The sequence below is a fragment of the Cervus canadensis genome, chromosome 24 (assembly GCF_019320065.1).
Source record: "Cervus canadensis isolate Bull #8, Minnesota chromosome 24, ASM1932006v1, whole genome shotgun sequence".
Lineage (NCBI taxonomy): Eukaryota > Metazoa > Chordata > Mammalia > Artiodactyla > Cervidae > Cervus > Cervus canadensis.
In genome coordinates, this window is record NC_057409.1 from 43,727,968 (window position 1) to 43,741,135 (window position 13,168).

A 13,168-nucleotide genomic window follows, 5' to 3' on the forward strand; every position below is an offset into this window, starting at 1 on the left:
CGCTCTTAAAAAAAATATCCATCTTGGTGTCTAAACTCTGGTCCGCTGAGTCAGAATCTGTAGGGGTTCCATGAATGTGTTTTTAACAAGTTCTTGAAATGACTGGACACTAATCTCTGCATTTTAAGCACTGTGATTATTTGGGTTCCATAGTTGAGAGTCCATTTCAACATGTTAAGAATTTTTAGTAAAGGAAAATTCATAATCTTGATCATAAGAAAGTATTTATATAATGAGTCTTTAGGTTATGTTATCATCATCATCGTTTTGTTCCAGAAAATCTGGGCACTGCAAATACAGTCCAGCTGTTGCAGGAAGTGGCAAGCCGATTCAGCAAGCTGTGTTACCTCATTGGTCAGCATGGAACCTCACTGAGCAGCTTCCTTCAGGGGGTAAAGGAAGCCAGGAGTTTGGTCATCCTGAAGCATGCAAGTCTCTTCTTGGATAGTTATACAGAGCAAGTATCCAGTCCGTGTCATGTTCAGTCTCTGCAGGGTTATTCTGCCAAGGAGAACAGCTCCTTAATCAGAAGAGACTAGATTAGGGAGAGTTCTATAAGGTAATAGAAATTGCAAAGCAGTGCTTTAATCTTAAGACAACTGTATAGCTCCACATCACTACAATTTTAGTTTGCTCTAAGAGGGGAAATTTTTTTTTAAAAATAATGCATTCTCAAATTTCCTTCTGCATTCTAGCAGAATGATAGCAGTATTCTTAATTTACAAAATGTACTATAATAAAGATGGCTCTTTAGAGAACAATTTTGTACTTAAATAAATTATACTAAAATTTGAAGAAATAAGTAAACACTATTTTAAGGTCAACTAATGATTGTAAATATGGAGCTCTTCCAATGCCTGCTTTTCACTGTTGTGTAAAGGAGGGTTTAAAAATAAATATCTTTCTGTAATAAAACCTAGGATAGTGATCCAAGGTTCTTTTCATGTTTTTCAAGTAAAATATCCCAACTGTATTTGAAATATTCAGTATTTCTCACTTTTTCTTTTGCATTTTGCATTTTCATTTTGGCCTTGTGATGTGAGGCATAATTTAAGTGTTACTTTAATGTGTATTAGGTTATGCTATTGATCTGAAGTATTGATTTTAAAGTCACTCATAATCCTACTATCAGAAACAGCCATTGTTAATAGTGTATTTCTTTACAGACTTAGGCGTAAATGTGCAGGTGGATGTATGTGATTTTAGTTTTAAACAAAACTGAATATATTTGAAGCTGTTGGCTGTTGTCTGGGAGGAAATACCCTTGCTAGTCTTCTAACTCATCTTCTTTCAGATATAAAAAGTAGCATAATTTGATATGAATTTACTTTTTTAAACTAGATTTTTGTATGTGTGAAGGTTTCAGCTTTTACTGGTATTAATTTTTCTTTTTTGACTTGTATAGATCTTATGTGTATTTCTCTTTTTCTGCTGTAATACTTCAGGACTTATGCTTGGACATGCTTTTATTTTGATTCCTTGGGTTTTTTAAATGTATTCATATAGACTGGGCAGGTAAAAAACTTTATTTGTATATGAATTTTAAAAATTATTTTTAATTGTGGTAAAATACACAACATAAAATTTACCATTGTAACTATTTTTAAGTGTTCAGTACCTTGGGGTGTTTTTAGTAGGAATTTGCCTTCTTTGTCAGAGTCAGTTGATTTTATTTGCCAGCCAAGAGGTGTGGAAGAAATGTACGTGGTGCAAAGCAGTGTGTCACGACTTCCTCTTTAACTATAGATCAGTACTTTACCAACAGTTTCTAACACTTTTTCGCTTAAGCTCTTTTAAACATATATTCTTACCTTCCCTATTGTTTATTTCTGAAGACTTAATTGGAAAACTTAAAGTGAAGATTAGAATTTTTTTAAAATCCAACAACTTAAATCGTATTTTCTCACATTTGTTAAATTACCAAAGTAAAACTTACCAAATAAATTCTAGCATCTTCTGCATAGCTTAAAGTATTTTTTTAAAAAATTCCTATTAACATCTTTACTAAACTGGCCTTTTTCTCCTGTTGTGATGATCACATAACATGCCCCACGTAGTTCATGATTGTTAACATCACAAAGTTCTGAAGTGAAACTCACTCATTAGATAGCAAGAGGTGTTTATTACAGATGCTTGTTCAAAACTCTGAAGAGCAGATTTACTTTTACACTAATATCTGTGTGTTTTCTTTTTTGCTCAAGGTATTGCACATCTATTACAAATTTCCTGGTTATGGGAGGATTCCAGCTTCTTGCTAAACCTGCCATGTAAGCAAATGCATAGTTTCCAATTATTCTAACAACCAAAGAACATGTTTTATAGCAGTCTGTGTTTTTGAGTGCCTAGGAAAAGCTAGTATTTCAGAGTCAAGTTCACAATAACATAAGTGAAAGCCTCTTGCTAGAGCCTGGATGGGTAGAAAGCAATTAATGAACTCTGGGTGACTCTGAGCTGTGGCAGCAGATGTTAAATTTGGATTTGGGCAGCCTTTCCAAAGTGGTGGTTCATGAATCCCATGGTTTTACATAGTTAAAGGCAGTAATAACTTCTTTTTTAACTTCTGTTTACAAGATGAGAATTTTAAGATATTCATTTAAAAAGAACCATTTGAGAATCTCTAGATCATAACTAGTGGGCCCACAGGCAGGTAGTGAACCTGCCCACATTTTCCTCACTCAGCTGGTTTATCACTTAGACACTCACCTCAGACTAGCATGGTAGTTTGATCTTCATGAAGTTTTTTTTTTAAATATTGTAGTAAAATATACATAATATTTATCATTTTAACCATTCCTAAGGGTACAGTTTTGTGGCATCAGGTACATTCACATGTTGTATAAGCCACTATCTATACACAAAACTTTTTATCATCCCCAACAAAAATTCTGTGCCCATTAAAAATGACTTCCCCTCCTCCACCAGCCCCTGGTAACCTCTATTCTATTTCCTGTCTCTCTGAATTTCCCTGCTCTAGGTACCTCACATAAGTGGAATCATACAGCGGTTGTCTTTCTATGTCTGACTTATCTCCCTAAGCCTGATGTTTTCAAAGTCCATCCATGTGATACCATATATCAAAATTTCATCTCATTGTGTATCTGAATAATATTCCATTTTATGAATATACCACATTTTGATTGTCTATTCATCTGTTGACAGGCACTTCCGTTGTTTCTACCTTTAATATATTTTTTGGGTAACAAGTGCAAACCTAGCCATATAAAGAAAGAGCAATATTGCCACTATTGGATTAAAAACTCCCAAGAGAAAATATGCTAAACAGAGTAGTTCAGGTTTTCTGAGAGCATACTAGGGCTCCTTTTGGGAAAATTTATAGGCAAGTACTTCAGTGAGTCCAGAAAAATAATAGGGTTCACAAGAGTTGGAATATTCCTGGTCTAGTACTGGGCATCCAGGAGAAATGCGGGCAGAGGGAGTATGTATTCACCATGTACCACCTCCATCTCTCAGGAGCTGGTCAAAGCAGAATACTGATGTAGGGTTAAATGAGTTCCCCCAGCAGAACATGGAGGAGTAAGTAGGACCACCCAACAAGCCAAATATAAACAAAAATCTGGGCCATGTTCCCTGCAGCACACTCTCCAAGATCTCTTAATTACATTATACAGCAGTCCACTTTGTGACATTGAACTTACAGGTTCCTGGAAATTATTACATATTTCTCCATCTTTCCAAGATAATATTTTATAATTTCTGAGTTAAGCATCTCTTTATTCCATAGTTCTCTAAGGGATTATAAAATTACTCATTTTTGTTTTATAGTCTTGTATGACATTGTTCTGTTTTTGAAGCGTTCTAGCTAAGAGTTACAGTATCGTGCTTACAAAGCAGTGAGGGCAGTACTTGGCACATAATTATTGTTCATTAAGTGGCAGATAATGATTATTATTCTGTTCCACCGACTCATGAACTATACAGTCCATGCAGTTCTCCAGGCCAGAATACTGGAGTAGGTAGCCTTTCCCTTCTCCAGGGGGATCGTCCCAACCCAGGAATCAAACCCAAGTCTCCTGCTTTGCAGGCAGATTCTTACCAGCTGAGCCACAAAAGAAGAACCCTTTTACTTCTTTACAGATCTTTTAAGTGTTTTAGTGTGGTGTGGATAATCTCAGTGGGTTACCGATCAGCCTTAAAATTCGCAGTAAAGTTTTAATCATGAACTTATATATGTATGTGCTCAGTTGCTCAGTCGTGTCCAACTCTTTGTGGCCCCATGGGCTGTAACCCACCAGGCTCCTCTGTCCATGGGATTTTCCAGGCAGGACTACTAGAGAGGGTTGCCGTTTCCTATTCCAGGGGATCTTCCTGATCCAGAGATCAAACCCACATCTTTTGAGTCTACTGTATTGGCAGGAGGATTTTTTATCACTAGTGCCACTTGGGAAGCCTAAACTTAGAAGCCCAGCTGGTAAAGAATTTGCCTGCAATGCAGAAGACCTGGGTTTGATCCCTGGGTTGGGAAGATCCCTTGGAGAAGGGAAAGGCTACCCACTCCAGTATTCTGGCCTGGAGAATTCCAAGGACTGTATAGTCCATGAAGTCACAAAGAGTCAGACACAACTGAGCGACTTTCACTTCACTTCACTTCATAATTGAATGTAAAAAGTGAATATTGGTTTCAGTTTGAAATGTTTTTTCAATGATCTCAGTGATTTTAAAACCCGCACATATAATTTGCTTTACTGTTCGCTGTTAATTGCAGTACTGGCATCTATACCTTTTAATACGCCTTTGTAGTAAGCTCTTATTAGATGATCACAAATTGAAAAAAAAGAAATTAGCAGTATTTAGTAGTCCATGCCAATTTTGTTAGAGCAAAGAACTTTGTTTTTCTTCCAGTATTTATGTTTAGCACAAGTGATTAGAACAGTTGGTTTTGCCATTTATTGTTGTGACTTCCTACTTGGAAATTAACAGGTAACTGTGTCAGCTTGTCTCCAATTATTCCCTATAACTGTGGGATGTATGATTCATTTCCTAGAACTTTAGGCACAAGTCAGTGATTCACTGTATCTATTATAGTGTTACTATTCCTACCATTTACTACTTTTTATACTCAAAAATCCCATATTTATAGGCAGGGAAATTGTTTTAATTACATCATGTTTATTTCATTGTATTAATCATCTGTTACTTTCTTCCACAGCACCTAAATGTGTACATTTTGAGGAAAGTAGTGTGTGGTGAAATACTTCTATTTAATATCATGCATATTGTCAATATCAAAATGATTAACTGAATCCCTTTTTTTCTCTACCTTCAGTGATTTCCTAAATAAAAACCAGGAGCTTTTGCAAGATTTATCAGAAGTGGATGATGAAAACACCCAGTTGATGGAAATTTTGAATACTCTGTTTTTCTTGCCAATCAGACGACTTCATAGTTATGCAAAAGTTTTGCTAAAACTTGCTACTTGTTTTGAAGTGGTAAGCTCACATATATACCTCTTGTGGACACTTGGGAAGCCAAGGATCATAGTTGTTTGTTTGAATTATTCTACCCCAAGATCTGGAACTCCACTAAATTTATTTTTCTTCAGGGAAATGAAAGAAGAAAGTATGGCTGTAGGTTTATCTAGTGTTCTTTGCTATGGATTCAATTTCCTTTCAGGGCCTTGACAAGATTCACTTTATTCATTTTATGTCCGTCTAAAGCTGAGACCCAGTTTTGCTACTCATTCAGTAGTTGTCCAACTTTGAGTACATACCAGTACAAGTTACAAGTTAAACAGAGCTGTTAAAACCCTGCCTGTGATGACACACCCTTCTAAGGCGTGGCGTTAGCACCTGGCCTGGATTCATGGTAGACTTCATGCCAGGTATTTGGGTCACTTTGGCTTATGCTGTGAAAAATCAGCAGTGTTACAGGATTTTCTCAAATGTTAACTAGATCACTTTCTGTATAAAGTTAGTTAGGTGGAGTCCTAGAAAATTTGCATCACTCTAGCATATATTAAAGCTGGTCCTAAGACAGTTACTTTTGAAATTGTACTGAAAAGTGTTGTTTTAGTTTCCATTCCGAAGGGCTCTAGAGAAACCATAATGATTCTAGGGTTTCTTATAGTTCAGAATTTTTTATATCTTGGGATCCTTATTTAGGACAGATGTTGTCTTCAGAATGATCTAGGAATTTATGTGGCCTCTTTATGTTTGATCCTACCTGGTCTTGTAGGTCTTTTCTTTTGTCTGGTTTCGGTGTTAGCTCAAACTGATCTAATTTCAGCTGTATTTCCAACTGTAGCAAGTTGGAAGATTTTCTTCATTTGTTTGAACTAAACAATCTCAACAGATTAAATGCAGTGGCAGATATGAAAATCCAGCTGTCATCTTTTAACTCAGATAATAAAGAGATTTGAAAAATGTGGGACAATGCCGCTTTTCATATGAAACATTTTTTTTGTTTTGAAATTTTAATTTTAATTAAAATTTTTGGTTATATTTGAATTAATAAAGATTTAAAAAATTTTCAACTTTATTTTACCATATGGTAAATATCAAGAGATTATAGCCCACAGAAGCAAAATAGAGGGATCCTGAGACCAAAACCATTGATAATTCCTCTCCTATCCTGAGTTCTCTGCTTTTCTCCTTACTGATAACTGCCAGTGTTTGTTTCTTTTCCCTCTTGAGTTCTTCCCCCATTTCATATGTACCTGTATGTGATACATGTGTAACTGTATGTGGTAGAATTTTCTGGAGACAGTCTTCTTTTTTCTCAGTTCCCTTTAGTGTACCATGTCTTTTCTTAGGCTGGCTTCCTTCCCTAAGTTTATTACTATATATCTAAACCACAATGAGTCTACAAATTCTGGACAATTGTTATATATCCTTTCCCCCCACCTCTTAATTATTGGCCTCTAGACATCTCCAGAATACCAGAAGCTGCAGGATTCCAGCTCTTGTTATGAGTCGCTTGCTCTCCATCTCGGCAGGAAAAGGAAGGAAGCAGAATACACATTGAGTTTCTGGAAGACCTTTCCTGGAAAAATGACGGTAAACCATGCCAATGGTCATTACCCCACAGACAGCAGGCATAGTGTAATAGCTGCCGTAATTTTCTTGACTCCTCACTTGTTTACGGTAATGGTGCTATAGTGACCCCTTTTCTAAGGGTGATCTAAGGACCACAGCCATTGGGGTTCTGGGTATCAGCACCTTCCCTCATTGCTGGGAATCTTTTCTGAATATGTCTCTTCTTCTGGTTGTTTGCTCCTGAAAGTGAAAGTGAAAGTTAGTTGCATAGTCATGTCCAACTCTTGCAATCCCATGACTGTGGCTTACCTGGCTCCTCTGTCTGTGAAATTCTCCAGGCAAGAGTACTGGAGTGGGTTGCTATTTCCTTCTTTAGGGGATCTTCCTGACCCAGGGATCGAACTCCGGTTTCCTGCATAGCAGGCAGATTTACCAACTGAGCCACTTTCCTGTCTTTTTTATTTTCCTTGGAGCTCTGCTTTTATGAAATATTTGGGTCCCATCTGAATTTAAGTTTATTAATAGCAAACTAAGCTATGACCAACAAATTCTCCTAAATGTGATTTGTATTTTTTTTTCTTTTTCTCCTTGCATAAAATAATTTTGATACTTTAATTTTCTTTTTGTTTTCAATCCCAGGATTCCTTGCGGAAGCCCGAGCGTCGGTTACTGTGTGAGAGCAGCAACCGGGCCCTGTCCCTGCAGCATGCGGGGAGGTTTTCTGTGAACTGGTTCATTCTCTTTAATGATGCCCTAGTCCATGCCCAGGTAGGCTAGATTCCCCACCTCAAAAGAGGCCATGGGAGGGGCGGTACTATGAGTATTTAATTAATCGTACCATCAGTTTATTTTACAAACTGTTGTGATTTTCCTGAAACACTTGAGTGAAAGAGAATGTTTAGCTTGCTTGGTGGCACAGGCTAGACTTCCAGGAGCTCTTTTAGTTTCCAAATTTAAAATGAGTGTCAGCCATGTGAAGGGGTCCTAGCCACAAACATGGCGAGACCACTGGGGTTAGCTGTGTTATGGGGTTGTGGCTGAGGTGGACTTAACCACTTGAAAGGGGTTCTGCAGCAGCAACTTCAGGGCCCACATGGGCTTTCTCAGACTTGTGTCCATATTCTTTGTTTCAGTTCTCCACACACCATGTTTTCCCTTTGGCCACACTGTGGGCTGAGCCACTTTCTGAAGAAACTGGTGGCGTGTAAGTGTCCCTCCTATCTCATTCCCTTCTTGTGTTATTTACCCAGGTTGCTTCCTTAGACAAATAAAAGCTCAAGAGGCCTCCCTGTTGTGTACAAGAGTACTCACCATCCCAACACATAGATAGTAAGTGGCCTAGAGGGAAGATCATGACAGAGCCAACATGATGAGTGTTGGAAGGGCTTCTCCACTGCTTACATCCCCATTGTTTAACCCAGAGCAAAGAAACTGTCTTTTTCCCACTGTGGGAACCAAACCCAGGGCAGGACTGCATTTATATCTAATTGACTTCTGATCCTCCTGAAATAAACAAGTTGCTTTTCATATTTGAGGATTGATGTTATAACGACAGGTTGTCATACCTGCTGGCCTTTATCCTTGTGCACATTTTAGGAATGGCCTAAAGATAACTACACCTGAGGAGCAGTTCACTCTCATTTCATCAACACCCCAGGAAAAGGTTAGTCTTATGGTATTTTCTTTCCATCTTTGGCCTGGCTGTTTCTGTCTCTTACGGTAGTGAGGAAGAAATACAAATTGTTCTTGCTTGCTTAATGATCCATAATTATGTCTGATAAATCTTCATTAAACCAGAACTAATAGATTTTTGTTGTTGTTTTAATGTAACAATTTAAAACATAAAGCAATGAATTTTAAGAGCCAATCAGTGTTACTCAATAAAGAGAGTGTTAGGAGTCAGATGAAATTTCCACACTAAGGAAAGCTATCAAGATGTAAAGCAATGCTTGATGAGTTGTTGCTTTAAGCTTGCTGGCATGTGCTTTTTGCTCTTAGACAAAGTGGCTCCGGGCTATAAGCCAAGCTGTGGATCAGGCTTTGAGGGGGATGTCTGATCTTCCACCTTATGGAAGTGGCAGCAGTATTCAGAGGCAGGAACCACCAATTTCACGCAGTGCCAAATACACTTTCTACAAGGATCCTCGCCTAAAGGATGCAACCTATGATGGACGCTGGCTTTCAGGGAAGCCTCATGGCAGGTTAGCATGTTCATGATTTGATTTATGTCTGGAGTCAGGATGGTAATCTAGCTACTGAAAAAGTACTGATTTTCGGAAACTTTAATTGACACATATTATTCTTTGCTTATGCATTTCCAGAGGGGTTTTGAAGTGGCCAGATGGAAAGATGTATTCTGGCATGTTCAGGAATGGCTTGGAAGATGGGTAAGTACATTGTGAACGTAAGTGTCTTAAAGTGTGTTATTTTGTGCTCACAGTTATTTTCAAGACAGTAGCATTTTATGCTTTTGGAAATGGATTAGGACTTATCATGCACAGGTATGAACATGAAGAGAGCTTGGACTCCAGGCTGCAGCCTTGTTTTACCTAGAATGAATCATTTGCTTTGACAGTTGATGACCTTAAATTACACAGCTTCTATCTGTTGACATAGGACTGTTTTTTCTATCCATTTCTCAGTTGTAAGGACTGAGAACCTTGGGTAATGTTGATGTTGAGACTGTTGAGATCAAGTGCCCCCTTTATACAAAGGACATAGAGAAATTTTCCCTTCAATAATTTTAATTCATCTTTAATTTCTGTGATCTGTTGAAGGGGAAATCTTCTAAATGATGTTTATCTTCATGATATTCAAATGATGTTATTTTTATATAAACAAGTCATGTTTTCTAACACTATAAATATGTTTACATGATAAATGTATGGCAGTGAAGTGTTTTGTTTCATGTTAGAGAACTAATTTTATTTTACTATATAAAAAGATTATTATATAAATTGGGTAGGTGATTTTTGTGTGTGTGATAGTATAAATTTTGATGTCTTTTAATCTCTATTTCATAGAATTTCAGAATGAGAAGAGACTTGAGATACTCTTGATTTACCTGCCTTGTTGCACAGATGAGGGAGCTGGGTACCTAAACTTACCCAAGGTGATGCAGCTAACTGGGGGCAAAAATAGGCCTAGGACACAGATTTTCTGTTTTTCATTGGACTTGGGATAAAACACCTAATTACTCTGTAATGGTGTTGATGTCCCATTCCTCTAAGACTTGCCAAATAGCTTAGGTAATAGGTAACCACATAAACCAGTAACCCATTTACTCTTCTAGGTAGATCTTTTCTCTGTTCTTGTTATATTTACCAATATATTCATACCAAAAGTGAGTATGTCATACATGTATCTTAAAATGTTTTTATTTTCCTTGGCAGATATGGAGAGTATAGAATCCCAAACAAAGCACTGAACAAAGAAGACCATTATGTAGGCCATTGGAAAGAAGGAAAAATGTGTGGTCAAGGAGTCTACAGGTAATAGCATTGGAAAGGTTGCTAACTGGTTGCTAATGAGAAGTTGCTGTTTAACATGGGGAGCTCACGGCAGTACTCTGACAGCCTGAGGGGCGGGATGGGGCGGGAGGTGGGAGAGAGGTTCAGGAGGGAGGGGGCATGTGTATACTTAGGGCTGATTTACATTGCTGTATGGCAGAAGTCAATACAATGTTGTGAAGCCATTATCTTCCAATTAAATTTAAAAGAAAAAAAAATCATGTAAACCTGAATGTTCTGTTTCCATGCAGTAAATTTTACTTGTCCCTAATGACTGAAAATGTGTTGACTCTTCTTTTAAATATCAGCCTCTCATCTATCACAGGATGAAGATATTAGCTTATTATTTAGTTCTTAAAACTGTAAAATCATTGTAAACCATAACTTTCTCATAGAATCTCCTAGATATCTTGCTTGTGAATTTATCTGATATTTACTGCATAGCTCTACTATGGATAAAACCTGTCATTCTTTCAGAGATCACTCATTATTTCATTTTCCCATAAGGGACACATTTTCCCTCATGTTAACATAAAATTCCCCCCATAACACCTTCAGCTTCTTAAACCCAGTCTTTCAAAAATGAGATATTTGATTGGTGAAAAATAGTCATATAAATAAACAAATAGAGCTACCAGTGAGACATGAGTATAATTTTGAATTTCCTAAACTTTGTAAAAATGAGCATCAGAATTCAGTATGCTTGTGATCTTTATCCATTCTTTCTAACCACAGTTATGCCTCTGGTGAAGTGTTTGAAGGCTGTTTTCAAGATAATATGCGTCATGGTCATGGTCTCCTGCGAAGCGGAAAGCTGACTTCCTCTTCTCCCAGTATGTTCATTGGCCAGTGGGTAATGGATAAGAAAGCAGGATACGGTGTCTTTGATGATATCACAAGGTACAGTATTATGCTTCTGCTCTCTCAGTTTAGTTGAGGGGATAAGGTTCCTACACGTCTCTAAAAAAAGATGATTTTATGAAGGCTAAGTGTATTAATTGGACAATACTGAGAACATTTTTAATAAGAAAATAGAGTTATCAGGTGTCATTTTATTCATTTGGTTGTGAACCAGACAACAGGTTACTTCTATACAAGATCTGGATCATTCAAAATTAACATTGGTATGATTTTCCTTAAAGCTTCACCCCTACAAAGCTTTTCATGTCTCAAAGGGGCTACCAAATCTATGACTATTATACAAAGAAAAACCTTTAATGCAGTCAGTAGATAATAGGAATAAAAAGTTAGGAAGATCAGTGAAAATTCCCTTTTGGGATTATAAAATAGTATCTAAACACCTTTCTATGTAGCTGTTCCTGTCAAGCCTCTGACTTGTTACCATGCCAGCCACCAGGAATCAAACTTGGTTAAATTCAATGAACTAAACTTTGGGGAGGAATATAGTTTTTTGCCTCTGTATTTGGTGCGGCCTGATTTGCTTTTAGACTGAATGTATAATCTCCCCCTCATGTTATTGTCGGGGCTTCCCAGGTGTTGCTGGTGGTAAAGAACCCGCCTGTGAGTGCAGGAGACGTAAAAGACGTGGGTTTGATCCCTGGGCTGGGAAGGTCCCCTGGGGGATGGCATGGCAACCCACTCCAGTATTCTTGTCTGGAGAATCCCAGGGACAGAGGAGCCTGGTGAGCTACAGTCTGTAGGGGCGCACAGAGTCGGACACGACTGAAGCAACGCAGCACACACATGTTATTGGCATAATGTGGGACTGAAAATTTTTGCTGTAGTTACTAAAATCCACGGTTATTTAACCGGTAGTTTGTACTCATTTGATTTTTTTAGTGGAGATTAGGAAGATTTCTCTGAGTTTGAGTAGGTGGAAGAATGAGCCTGCTTTTTTGATAAGCCCCATTTAAGTCAGTAAACTTTGGTTAAGAAAAATTGTGCATAGGTTTAAGTTCACCTTTTGAATGACATTGTTTCGAGTTGAATTCTTGGCATTAATTAAATATTTTACAATTATCAAGGAAGCCCTGAAAGTATATACAGATCTATGTCTGATCTATGTGTGTTAATCACTCGGTTGTGTCTGACTCTTTGCAACCCCATGGACTGTAGCCCGCCATGCTTCTCTGTCTGTGGAATTCTCCAGGTCAGAACACAGGAGTGGGTAGCCATTCCCTTCTCCAGGGGATCTTCCCAACCCGGGGTTTGAACCAGATCTCCCGCGTTGCAGGCGGATTCTTTATCATCTGAGCCACCAGGTCCTGTGAGGACAGTGCTCAGAGTGGGATGTGTTTGCAGTCACACTGTCCCATGTTGGAGGAGACAGCGTTGGCACTTAATTAGTGAAATGCGACAGATACTAACCTAGGGCTGATGCTTGGTGTCTTCCATGTGATCACTGTTTTTTCCCTGCCTCATCCTTATCATCACTGATTTTTAAACTTCTTTTAATTTCTTTTTCTATTTCTCTGCAGAGGGGAGAAGTATATGGGACTGTGGCAAGATGATGTATGCCAAGGCAATGGTGTAGTAGTTACCCAGTTTGGTTTATACTATGAAGGCAACTTCCATCTTAATAAAATGATGGTAAGTGGATTGTTTTGCATATAGTTACAGTTGACTTTTTAAAACTCCTAGTCCTTAATTTTTAAGTCATCTTTTTATTAATGTTCCACCTTCCCTAATACAATTTTTCTTATCTTT

At 37.8% G+C, this 13,168-nt stretch overlaps 1 protein-coding gene across 3 annotated transcripts in view; it reads left to right on the forward strand.

Moving 5' to 3' along the window:
• ALS2 (alsin Rho guanine nucleotide exchange factor ALS2) overlaps positions 1–13,168 on the forward strand; it is a 58,630-nt gene that overhangs the window by 32,116 nt on the left and 13,346 nt on the right. For all 3 annotated transcript variants that reach the window (XM_043445186.1, XM_043445188.1, XM_043445187.1), the window contains exons 11-22: positions 277–457; positions 2,202–2,267; positions 5,285–5,447; positions 6,882–7,013; positions 7,632–7,760; positions 8,126–8,196; positions 8,589–8,655; positions 8,991–9,193; positions 9,314–9,379; positions 10,385–10,483; positions 11,237–11,401; positions 12,940–13,051. In XM_043445186.1, coding sequence (XP_043301121.1) covers positions 277–457; positions 2,202–2,267; positions 5,285–5,447; positions 6,882–7,013; positions 7,632–7,760; positions 8,126–8,196; positions 8,589–8,655; positions 8,991–9,193; positions 9,314–9,379; positions 10,385–10,483; positions 11,237–11,401; positions 12,940–13,051 — 1,454 coding nt within the window. The remainder of the gene's footprint in view (positions 1–276; positions 458–2,201; positions 2,268–5,284; positions 5,448–6,881; positions 7,014–7,631; positions 7,761–8,125; positions 8,197–8,588; positions 8,656–8,990; positions 9,194–9,313; positions 9,380–10,384; positions 10,484–11,236; positions 11,402–12,939; positions 13,052–13,168) is intronic.